This window comes from Sinohyriopsis cumingii, chromosome 11 (genome assembly GCF_028554795.1).
Source record: "Sinohyriopsis cumingii isolate HCF-2022 chromosome 11, ASM2855479v2, whole genome shotgun sequence".
NCBI lineage: Eukaryota > Metazoa > Mollusca > Bivalvia > Unionida > Unionidae > Sinohyriopsis > Sinohyriopsis cumingii.
Window position 1 is genome coordinate 48,775,421 of NC_142971.1, and position 12,940 is coordinate 48,788,360.

A 12,940-nucleotide genomic window follows, 5' to 3' on the forward strand; every position below is an offset into this window, starting at 1 on the left:
ATGTTGATATGGTCATTCAGTGGAAACCCCATGTTGATATGGTCATTCAGTGAAAACCCCATGTTGATATGGTCATTCAGTGAAAACCCCATGTTGATATGGTCATTCAGTGGAAACCCCATGTTGATATGGTCATTCAGTGAAAACCCCATGTTGATATGGTCATTCAGTGAAAACCCCATGTTGATATGGTCATTCAGTGGAAACCCCATGTTGATATGGTCATTCAGTGAAAACCCCATGTTGATATGGTCATTCAGTGAAAACCCCAATGTTGATATGGTCATTCAGTGAAAACCCCATGTTGATATGGTCATTCAGTGAAAACCCCATGTTGATATGGTCATTCAGTGAAAACCCCATGTTGATATGGTCATTCAGTGGAAACCCCATGTTGATATGGTCATTCAGTGAAAACCCCATGCTGATATGGTCATTCAGTGAAAACCCCAATGTTGATATGGTCATTCAGTGGAAACCCCATGTTGATATGGTCATTCAGTGAAAACCCCATGTTGATATGGTCATTCAGTGAAAACCTCATGCTGATATCGTCATTCAGAAGGAGCAAATATAACTGAATATTCAAGCTGGCTACTGAAGCAGTCATAATGGATATACAAAAGGCACCTTTTTATTTAGGACCAACCAGACCATGGAATAAATGTGTCTGTAAAGATTTTTTCTCAAGACACTGCTGAACAAATAGGCCAGAGGAAAAAAATTGCTGCAAATATATACCAACCATGTATCTAGCTTACAAGTTTTCATCAAAATCTTCCATGTGGCGTGATAGGAGAAGCTTTGCCACTGTGGGATTGTACAACACAATGGCTAATGGACAGGCCAACACAAACTCAGATCGACTGACTGACACACTGAGATGTATGACTTTGCAGCATTTACTGTCTTTTATGGTAAATGGAGTTTCTATTGGCAATCCACATTATCCTTAAATCCTTTATTTTCAGGCTGTTCATCAAGGTAACCCCTTATCTGAAGGTCTACTGGTTGTAGGTGCCATTTCAGTTTGAGAAATATTTCCTGTGCAATCTATGACTGAACCCTTTATAGTATATTTCAACAAATGTGTGTAATAAATAATATTTACTAAATAAACATAAAACAGTGTCAGCTATCATAAATTGTGTCCACCACACTATACTGTAAAACTGCATGTAACAGCAGAGACATTACCACCTAAAACTGCATGTTTACTATTGTAAAATGCTGCCAATTGCTGTGGGTGAAATTTCTTGTATTTGTATTAACTAGATAATTGATTATGTGTCTCACTGCTCAATTGCAAGAGGTCACTTGGTAAGTGCATGAGTTTTGCTAATTGATCTAGAGGTTGTGTGCATAAGTGCCCAACAGATTAGAAAGAGCTTTGTAATATCAATGAAATGTTGCAGGTTTTGTTACGCTGATGGCACAATGACTGCAATATTTACTTGCTTACTCATTTATAAGCAGTGGTGGGTGGGTGTTATTAAATTTATTGGGGTTTATGAATTCATGCATCATGAAGAAAACACTGCAGACAATTTTCAAAGGATCTGAACATGTGCCTATGGTTTTCTTACCTTCTCAACTCTAAAAATTCGCCATAGTTCCCAGAATCCTGAGGACCTGTACTTCCTGTACATCAGAATGGCACACACTATAATGGCAATAACTAGCAGTGCCACAACTGGACCAACAATGGCTCCAAGTGGTATCTGTGCTGACTGAAATGCAAGTTAAATTATTTATAATTGTATATCCCATTGCATCCAAACAGTCTATGCCTAAAAAGTCAAACAAAAGACTAAAGATGGCTTGACACCACTCACCAGGATCACACAGCTAATTTGGCATTTTTTTATAAAAAAATTCTAAGCAGGTTATCTAATTTGTTTTACACTGGGCTTATCTGTGAAGTCTAGATAAAGAATATTCAAAAATATACAAACATACCGATAATTCATTTGAGATTTTAATGATAAATGTTAATACAAAGTACAATCAACACAAAAATGTAAATTCAGAATTGTAGATTTTAGGGTAGTTAAAATACTGAGCAAGCAGATGTCAGTTCACCTCATTAATATTCATGGTTGTTGGTCATGTACCTCATGATCTTGATACAGACATACATACCAAGTTTGATCTACATCTGTTCAGAAACACAGCCTCTAAAGTTGTAACAAACTACGCAAATAAGATGTCAGTTCATGTTAATAATCTAGCTACAAAAACTGAATAGAACTACTGACGATATAAGCAAGCACACACACACACACACTTTCAGTGGTCCCCCTTTGAATGCCAGTGCCCTTCAATCAGTGGCCACATGCTTTTACAGCTAGAATTCCTTGGCAATGACGGCCACTACTCTTATAAGGCCACTTTCCTGCTGCAGATCTGGTGGCCTTTTAAGAAAGGGATGACTCTATATACATGTGTGCCTAACATCCAATCAGAAATACTCCCTTTAAAGTGATAATAAGTTTAGGCAATCACCTACATTTATCAGAAGGGAGAAGTAAGCTTAGGACAAAATGGGAGGTTTCCAAAGTTTGGCCAGGTATTTTTACTTCAAACGTGTGAGGATTTTCAATGAAAATGGTGAATTTTCATTGCGGCACATGTGTTTGACTTTTTGTTTCCCAATGAGGATACAAAATTTGATTCACTATGTGAGTAGTTTTAGTCAGTTTTGTATGAGAACTTCTGTGTGATTTCTTAGTCAGGGAACATTATTTTTACAATATCAGATATAATGCATTGCTTAGACATCTCAACAATTTGTCAACACTGAAGCCAGACTAACCCTATTTTATGCCACTTGTGCTCTTTAGTATTCTGACAATAATCAATTTACATCTTTAATTCTGTTCAAATTACTTTAGATCACACCTAACAGAGACCCAAGCAGAACTGGAGAAAGAATCGATGTAATGTTTACAGTTTTATGATGATTGAGTTCGTAACTAATCCAACCATAATCAAGTAATTTTTTTTTATCCTTTCATTATTACTTGATTACACAGTATAAAAAACATAAGTAACTTCAAACATTGAAGCCAGCCGACCCTGCCAACAGGATCAACTGAATTTTAATTGTTTTATGATGGTTGAAATTAGCTACTAATTGTCTTGTTCTGCTTAAGCCAGTTCACAGTTACATGATCAGAGGCAGTGTTACCATAAATATATTACACTGGAAGCAAGGTGTGAACAAAATAAACAATACAATTTCAATAATTTTTTGTATGTAGGAGAGTTACAACAGGAAGAGAAGACACTCCACATCTCTGGATGATAACCTCCTGGCCATATGTTAAGCTACAACTACCCAGATGGGTAAACCCTACCCAGATAGGTAAACCCTACCCAGATAGGAAAACCCTACACAGATAGGTAAACCCTACCCAGATAGATAAACCCTACCCAGATAGGTAAACCCTACCCAGATAGATACACCCTACCAAGATAGGTAAACCCTACCCAGATAGGTAAACCCTATCCAGTTAGGTAAACCCTATCCAGATAGGTACACCCTACCTAGTTAGGTAAACCCTACCCAGATAGGTAAACCCTATCCAGATAGGTAAACCCTACCCAGGGACAGATTTTCCTGTGCAACCTGATAGCTCAGAAGAACCCGATACTGATGTCAAGGTTTTGTCAAATTTTTCTTGAAACTGCTGCTCAATTCTGTAAACCTTACATAGCATCTTAGGTTATCATTTGGGGAATATAGTGCCAACAAAAACTGTATTTTGGAATATAGTGTCAACAAAAACTGTATTTGGAATATAGTGCCAACAAAAACTGTATTTGGAATACAGTGCCAATATGAACTGCATTTGGAAGTGTCACAGCTACCCTAGAAACTGTCTTTTAATTTCGCTTAAGACTGAAATCTTGAAAATAAAAATCTCTTTATCATAATTGCATGTCTATACATTGAAACCCTATTAATCTGAATACTTTTGGTGACATGTATTTTGCAGACATGTTAACAAGGAGTCTGAATTGACAGATTGCTTCAAAGAATGACAGAGAAATCTGTTCCCATTAATTATTATTTTGGATATAAGACATTTGGAGAAATGTAATTCATATAGAAAGCTTTCACAGCAACTATAAATGCTGATATATATATATATATATATATATATATATATATATATATATATATATATATATATATATATATATATATATATATATATATATATATATATATGTGTGTGTGTGTGTGTGTGTGTGTGAAAATGACTGATCCTATCTGTAATACTGAGCTATATGACCAGTTTATAAAGATCCATGAGAATAAATGGCTTGGACTTTTTAGATTTAACATATCATTTACCGTCCAGACATTTCAGAATTTTAAAGCCTAGGTCTTCATGAATATAACAACTGTAGCTATTAAACTGATTTATTAAAAAGCTGTTATTCAAATTATAGTCTAATAATAAGTCTGGAATCTAAGAGTCGCAAAAGGCAATATTAATCGTGTTAATACATTGTCAGTATTAGTAGATTACTAAATTAAGCAAGGCTACTTTGACCTACTTTTAATTTATCAGCAGCTGAGCCAGAATCTTGAATTGCCTTATAGCAGTTGTATCCGTCTCCTTCAAACCCTTCCTTACATTGGCATGTGATGCTATCCATGACCATGGTACAGTTTGCATTTAGACTGCAGCCTCCAATTTGGTACTCACAAGTATTAGTGTCTGAAATAAAGAACATTATAAGTTCTGGTCCTCTACTATTATTCAGTTACATTGGCATACTGTAAGCTTTTGTCGTCTAGTATCATGGTATCATACTATAAGTCTTGGTCTTCTACTAGAATTGTATCATTCAATTACATTGGCATACTGTAAGCTTTTGTCGTCTAGTATCATACTATAAGTCTTGGTCTTCTACTAGAATTGTATCATTCAATTACATTGGCATACTGTAAGCTTTTGTCGTCTAGTATCATGGTATCATACTATAAGTCTTGGTCTTCTACTAGAATTGTATCATTCAATTACATTGGCATACTGTAAGCTTTTGTCGTCTAGTATCATGGTATCATACCATAAGTCTTGGTCTTCTACTAACATGGTATCATTTAATTACATTGGTATATTTCAAGTCTTGCATCTGAATTTGGAGCTCTGAGCTTGAACAGGAATTCTTGGTCAGAAACTTTCAAGAATACTGGACCAAAAGCTTATCATTGTTATTCTAATCTGGCCAACAAAAAGCAAAGAAAAGAAGATTATGAGTTTAATGAGGACATCCATCTTTAACTTTTAGGTGGAGTTACGACAGTCAATGGTTTCAGGCTGCTAGATTGAATCTCACTTTAGTAGCTTGGAACATAAGTTACAGATGGTCAAAGGTTTCAGGCTGCTAGATTGAATCTTGCTTTGGTAGTTTGGGACATAAGTTACAGATGGTCAAAGGTTTCAGGCTGATAGATTGAATCTTGCTTTGGTAGTTTGGGACATAAGTTACAGATGGTCAAAGGTTTCAGGCTGCTAGATTGAATCTTGCTTTGGTAGTTTGGGACATAAGTTACAGATGGTCAAAGGTTTCAGGTTGGAAGATTGAATCTTGCTTTGGTAGTTTGGGACATAGGTTACAGATGGTCAAAGGTTTCAGGCTGCTAGATTGAATCTCATTTTAGTTCTTTGGGAGCTGTGGTAGCTCAATTTGAAAACCCTTGGATTTGTAATATATCGGTTGTGTGTTTGATACCTGCTCACTCTTGGTGTATTCTTTGGATATGCACTTAGCTCCCATTTTGTTATAATGCCAGTAATGTACTTAAATCTGATAAAATCCAAACAAACTAGTTTTGTACTACAATATTAAGAGACTCTAGGTCCAAGTTAGTGGCAAAGACTAATATTTCTGTAAGAAATCAATCTGAAATTCAGAAAGTTTTTCAAAAAAGTCACAAAATTAAAATTGTCCCTAATTTTTTATGAACATCTCAATTTGGTCCAATTTACAATTTATCCTCTTTTAAACTGAAGATATGACATAACCAGTATCTAAAACAAGCTGTGTGCAAAATTAATATGGTCCCAGTATTTTCATTACAAAGATGTGTTGTATTTTTGAAAGACAGGTATAACCATCAAATTATACCTATTTGTTGGGTCTTAACAGAAGGACATGTGGCAAGCTAAATTATTGATAACTTGAAAAATAAAAGTATTTATTTTATAAACTTTAAAATACACATAAAAAAGTATGAGACATCCTTTAAATAGAGTTAATTCAGAGAACATGTACTTTCTGAACAGCAAATTGGCAGACACTAGTGGCACTACCTTCATGGCATAATAAAACCACTTAATGGGGGTGGGGTTCTGGCAGTGTACATGTTCAATTAATAAAAACATGCCCATCAATGTTTCCTGTCACCAGTTTCAGAACAATTCCTACAATACAAACCGTTTAATAACAATAAATGATCTCAGCTGTATTTAAATCAATCTTTTTGCTCTGAATTAAATTATTTTTTTAGGCGCTTTCACTTGAGCATGTTAACTTTTCATGAACAAAGGACTTGACAGAAAATATTTTACGGGATTTCCTGTCAATGTGAATAATTGTTACAACAAATAAACTGGTCCTATGTTATGTGGCCTGAATAAAGTTTCAAACAAAATCACTTTCAAACTCATATTTCAGTACTTTTAAAAATACAATAATATGAAAGAAACTAAAATTTATGTATTTAATGTTTTGTAAATATGACATGAGTACCAAAAACAGCACATCATATGCCTGCCTGTGTTTAATAGTCTTCTTTGCAGGTACATGAAAGTTGTGTGCCGAAACAAAATTTTCTTCTTTCAGTCACCGACCTTGACCTTTGACCTACAAACCAATAGGCTTCTTCCTTATGCGTAGTGTTACTGATCCACAATGTTTAGTTTAGGTGGGTGATGTAGAAATAATGTTATTTTTAAAAAACAGTCTTTCTTCTTTCAGTCAGTGACCTTGACCTTTAACCCTCAAAATCAATAGGCTTCTTCCAAACCCCAACTGCAAGCCACTCACCAACTCTGTTCTAGGTACGTGATGTGCAATAAATGTTAATACACGTGGAAACAATTTTCCTTCTTCTTGTCAGAGTAATCTTGTCCTTTGATTCCAAAGTCAATAGTGGTCTTTCTTACTCCAAGTCCTAACCATCACCTTGACACTGAAATCAACAGGATTCTTCCTTACCTAAAGTGCAAGCCATCCAAACCCTTTGTTCACAGTGTAATGTTACTGTGTGTAAAACATTTTTCATCTTTGAGCTATGGCGCACCTGACCATTCCAAAGAGAAATTGATAGGCATCTTCCTTATCCCAAATGTAAATCCATCCACAATGGTTGCTAACTATAGATGCTGGAGACCTTAAGTTTTTGTCTGGAAGCTATATTTCATCTTTCCGTCATAGTGACTGTGATATTTGACCCCCAAAATTAACCGGCTTCTTCCTTATTTCATGTGTAATCATCCAAAAAGATTGGTAACTAAAGACTGAGTTAATGTGCATAAACCATTTTTCTTTTTTCATCTGCAGTGATCTTGACTTTTGAGCTTTTGCCCCTGAAATTAGCAAGGTTCTTCATTATGCCAAGTATACACCTTCCACAAAGTTTAGTAACTGCACATGGCAGACAACTCAAGTTACTGTATTGGTAGACAGCTCAAGTTACTGTATTAGGTATTTATATATTCAATGTTTTTGGAAAATGTGTAAATAATAAAAATTCTGAAATTAAAAAGTGATCAAATTTGGAGAGTTTTAATGTTTGTATTCCTAAATATATCTTCAAGGAGTTCGGGGACAAATTTGTGGAGTTTTCAATGCAACACCTTAAATTCAAGGATATTTCAACTATGTTACCTCTTTCCAATGAACCAACTATAGTTATCTTCAAAGATCGCAAAATTAGGAGTTACCTCCCATGCTACATCTTTAATTCTTTGTCTAACATCAGGAGTGAAATATCCAAAAATCTTCTTTTAAAAATTCAATGAAAAAAAAAAACAAAGCTACTTAAAATAATTCTTTTTTTAATAAACTGGTGCTGACATGAAATTCTTAAGATTGTTTATATGAATCAACACTCATGCTGGTGAACTTAGATGGAAGACATAATGCATGTAAGATACAATTCTGAGTTCTAAATTGTGTCTTCCAATTCTGATTACACCACTCCCTTGATAACTCGCGCACATCGGGGTCCAGAAACATCGACCGCACTATAAGCGAGGCGCGAGTTATCGAGGGACCTATAAAATAAGCCCAAAACCAATAAAGTGATTGACAACATAATGGAGAAATGGGGGGGGGGGGGGTAGGCAGATTATATTGTTGAATACTCACTTTATAATCGTTCTGAGATTAACTGTTAATAAATATCTCTTCATAACGGTGTACTTTATTATTTCCTCATAGGACAACATTAATTTCAGGATAAATTACAGTATATTGCGGCGATCATCGAAAACATTATTCCATGTGGTTTCCGTTCGCTGAACATGTGTACCACTTCACACATTGTGTACTACGTCACTAATTTTTATGTTGAATTGGATACATTTTAGTTTTATTGTTTGATCCAAATTAGACGTTTTTTTATATACAAAAGATCGACTCTTTTCTAGAAACAGTGTCGATCGAACGATAGATAGATAGATTTGAATGTGATAGAAGTAAAATGGAAAACAAAAAAACAAGGGTTAATCAGTACTAACATATTTAATTGGTCTACGAATTTAAAACAACATAAATAAGAACAAGTTAATACTTGTCGTTTGTGCCACGCTTGACAAATATCAATTCACTTTTTGAAAAAAATCAGTTATTTTTTTGTGTGTGTGTTACTCTTTGGTTTCTCTGCCGCTGAGCAAAATCCCTCAGATTTCTCAACTGCATGAGCTTTATTTAGTCAACATTTTGGGTCTCCAGCCACCTTATGGCAATATCAAAATATCTGATTGCTTCCTGTGCAGAGGGGTGGGGGTGCAACATCTGCGTCTGCATCACTTTCAACACTTGTGTTACTCCAGTTAGAATCGTCTTCTGCTGCAAATTTGTTCGCTATAGAAATAATTATAGTTTCATCTGACATGTATTCGGCTGTGGGGCAATCATTGTCAGCACAAATCCACTCCTCCATATCATCAAGAGAAACGCCCATCTCAGGACCATGAGTCTGTATGAATTTCTCCCAAACAGCCTTGGCATTAATGACATCAGTTTCACTGAAACATTCGAAGTCACTATCATCATCGTTGTCTCTGTTACTGTATTGCTTTACGTCAAAGGCAGCTCCAAGACCCTTAATCCAGCACCCGAGGTCTCTTGTAATCGATTTTTTTTTTATGCAACAAACACTTCCCTAAGTTGTTGATCAAAACAAAGCCGGCATGTACATGTAATTAGGTTCTCACAGAAGTACTCACGGGTTTCGATGTGACGGTCGATTGACTCTTTTCATGTTTTCAATGAACAGAATATGTTGTGATTATAATGTTTACACTGAAACGGAATTAAAGGATTAGAACGTGACTTTCACACAGGAAGATGTTTAATTGGTGTTTATTTCATTCTCTGTTGCCACCTGTTAGCATTTACCAGAAGTTTTCATTGATCGCTATTTCACCAGACTGTTTATTACAGTATACTGACAATTAATTATCATAAAAACGTACATAATATATGTTATCTTTAAACAGAGGTCTCGCTAGGATTTTAAAACTGGGTCTTTCTGCCTCTGAATTCAATCACTAAATATCAGTACATTTTCTCACTCGGCCGCCAGTCAAAGCCTTTGAATTAGCTGCCTAGCTGTTGCTTCATGGTTTATTTTTTTTTTTTTTAATGTACTCTTATAAAATGGCAACAGTACATCAAAGAGTCTTTCAGTCACTTAATTCTGTCATTGTAAATATCAGCTCAGTTAAGTGATCAACACATTTTCCAACAAAGCAGGTGGCTGAAACAGGACCAGCAAATCTTTGAATTTTCCCGCGCACCTATTACATGCATACGGAGGATTCCCGCCTTAGTGATTTTCTGCGTCCCAGATCAAAAATTGGCATCCAAATACGCGTAATTAAGCGTTTTCGAGATCTCTGAAATTAATTCTTCTTTAGAACTTGCAAATTTCAAAATATGGATTATATTTTTATGGGCATTAATCACCATTTTCAAAGATAAAATGAGCAATGCATCAAGGTTTAATTTATCAATTCTTATGGTAATTTTTGCATGTTCAGCGTATTTTAAAGATATTTTAAATACATTTTCTCTGGAAAAAATCGGGAGCCAAGATGGACACCACGTTATAAGCAGGATCATGAGTTATCAGGGCGTGAGTTATCGAGGGAGCAGTGTAGTTTTAATTTGTCTCAGTTCCATAAGCATGTGAATCAGATAAAATTAAAAAATTCCCAAAAATGTCTGGATTGGCAAGCCAAATTCTACAGTCATACAAATGAAAATTAGAATTATATAAAACAAAATGAAAATGTCTACCAACATTTATACAGACTAAAATTTCAATGCCAAATTTATTTGATTGTTGGGAATTTTGCAGTTTAAAGTGATGTCATATAATAACAATAATAATAATGAGGACTTTCTATAGTGCCTAATCTTAAGAACCTCTAAGTGCTTTACAACATCAGACAATACCTATAAGATAAAAAACATATAATGATATGATTACAAAAACAAACACCATGAAATTAGAAAACATAAAAAAACATGCTGAGAATATTTAAGGTAGGAAACATTATTAGGTCTTTAAGTTTGTTCTTGCAGTCAAAATAAGTGAGTTTTGAGAGCACTCTTGAATGGGATCACTGTGTCTTTGTGTCTAAGTTCAGTGGGCAATTCATTCCATGTTGCTGGGCCCTGGTATGCAAAAGAACGCTGTCCATATGACTTTGTTTTCATAGTGGGAATAATGAGTATACGATTGTCAGAAGAGGAGTGTAAGTATCTTGCTGGTGTGTACACATGGGTGAGGTCAGTAAAGGTATGTTGGACAACAGTGAAACATAGCACAGAGAACAAATTTTGTGTTTGATTCTGGATTGAATGGATAGCCAGTTAGCGTACAGAGCAGTGGGGAGGTGTGCTCTGATCGTGGTACTCTAAGTATGATCTGAGCAGCTAATCTTGGTACTCTAAGTGTGATCCCAGCAGCTGTGTTTTGAACTTTTTGAAGTTTCTGGAGCAGATATTGAGATGAACCAGACAGAATTCAGTTACAATATTCCAGTCTTGAAAGTACTAATGAACACACAAGTGTTTTAGTGGCATCAGCTGAAAGATATTTGCGAATTGGCTGTCATGCATCTCAGCTCAAGATATGCAGCCTTGCATACGTTCATGACATGTTGGTGCAATGTGAGAGTACTGTCCAGAGTAACACCTAGGTTTCATACTGATTGTGTGAATTTAATGTTGGTGTTGCTGATATTTATTGTTTGAGGTAAAGGATGTGAATGAGAAAAGTCTTTGTGTTGTGATCAGAATGGCCTCAGTTTTATCATCTTTCATCTGCAGCTTGTTACATGTCATCCATGATTTCACATCAGAAATGCACCTCTCTACACCTTGGATGGTAGCATCAACTTCAGTTGGGTGGCTAGATTTGAATATTTGGGTGTCATTAGCGTACAATTAGTGAGACACTGGATGATGATCTATGACACTTGAGAGCAGCTGACTGTATAGAATGAAGAGAACAGGTCCAAGAATAGACCCTTGTGCAACACCACAACATAGTTCAAATGGGCTGGAGTGTATTGCATTTGCAGATACAATTTGTATCCTGTTGACCAAGTAGGACTTGAACCACAGTAAGGTTGTATCATGAATGCCAAATACATGAGATGGTGAAGTAATATATCATAGCTATTGTGTCAAATGCTGCAGACAAATCAAGGAGGGTGAGGACTGTATAATCTTTCAGCTATCCAAAGCAGAGAGAATGTCATTAACTACTTTTAGAAGAGTAGTTTCAGTACCATGGCAAGGGCAATATGCAGATTGTACATTGATAAAAAAACTGTTTGAATTCAGATATCAGATACAAGCTGGGATAGAACAACCTTTTCTAAGATTTCAATGGGAGAATAGAAACTGGGCAGTAGTTCTTTAAATCGGTTATGGGCTAGTGTTGGTTTCTTCAGCACAGGCTTTACAATGCCAGTTTTGAAAAATGATGAGAATTCCCTGGATGAGAGAGAGGTATTAATAGCATCAGTTAGTGAAGGCAATACTGGATCTAAGCACTCAAGCAGCAGTGATGTTGGAACTGGATCAAGTTCACATGACTTTGGTGCACTCTTCATCAGGATTGTACGTACGAAATCCATAGAGACAGGTTCAAATACTGCTAATGATTGCCGCTCAGATTCTGTATTCGAACTGTATCATGACAAGTCAATTGAAATTGTGGTGTCAAGCTTATCTCTAATGGTTTGTATTTTGTCACGGAAGAAATTTGTAAACATGTCCAGAAGGTCGACTGGAGAGAAGGTAGATGGAAGTGGTGCAGATTTGTTCCTCGACATTAGCTTGTTAGTAATCTCAAAGAGCTCTTTGCAGCTGGAACTTTCCATGATCTTAGTAGTGTAGTGGGCTGATTTTGCTACATGGACTATATTTGTGACATTCTTCTTAGTGGCTTCACAGATTACCTTATGAATAGTGAGTCCGGTGGAAAGCCAAAGCCTCTCAGCTTTACGGCGGTCTCTTTTAGCAGTGCGAAGCTGGTCCCTAACACTGCTATACCATGGAGAACACTTTTGAATTGATACTCTGCACTTGGTAGCTGGGGCATGTTTGTCGAGCAATGAACGCAGGCAGTTATCAAGTTGTTCTGCTGTAGGAGGTAAGCAAGTTGTTAGGT

General features: G+C 35.9%; 1 protein-coding gene across 1 annotated transcript in view; it reads right to left on the reverse strand.

The window, feature by feature from the left end:
- LOC149788414 (stabilin-2-like) overlaps positions 1-12,940 on the reverse strand; it is a 495,609-nt gene that overhangs the window by 7,887 nt on the left and 474,782 nt on the right. Inside the window, exons 36-37 of the mRNA XM_089974375.1 lie at positions 4,570-4,733; positions 1,587-1,730 (exon numbers count right to left, since the gene is read on the reverse strand). Coding sequence (XP_089830501.1) covers positions 1,587-1,730; positions 4,570-4,733 — 308 coding nt within the window. The remainder of the gene's footprint in view (positions 1-1,586; positions 1,731-4,569; positions 4,734-12,940) is intronic.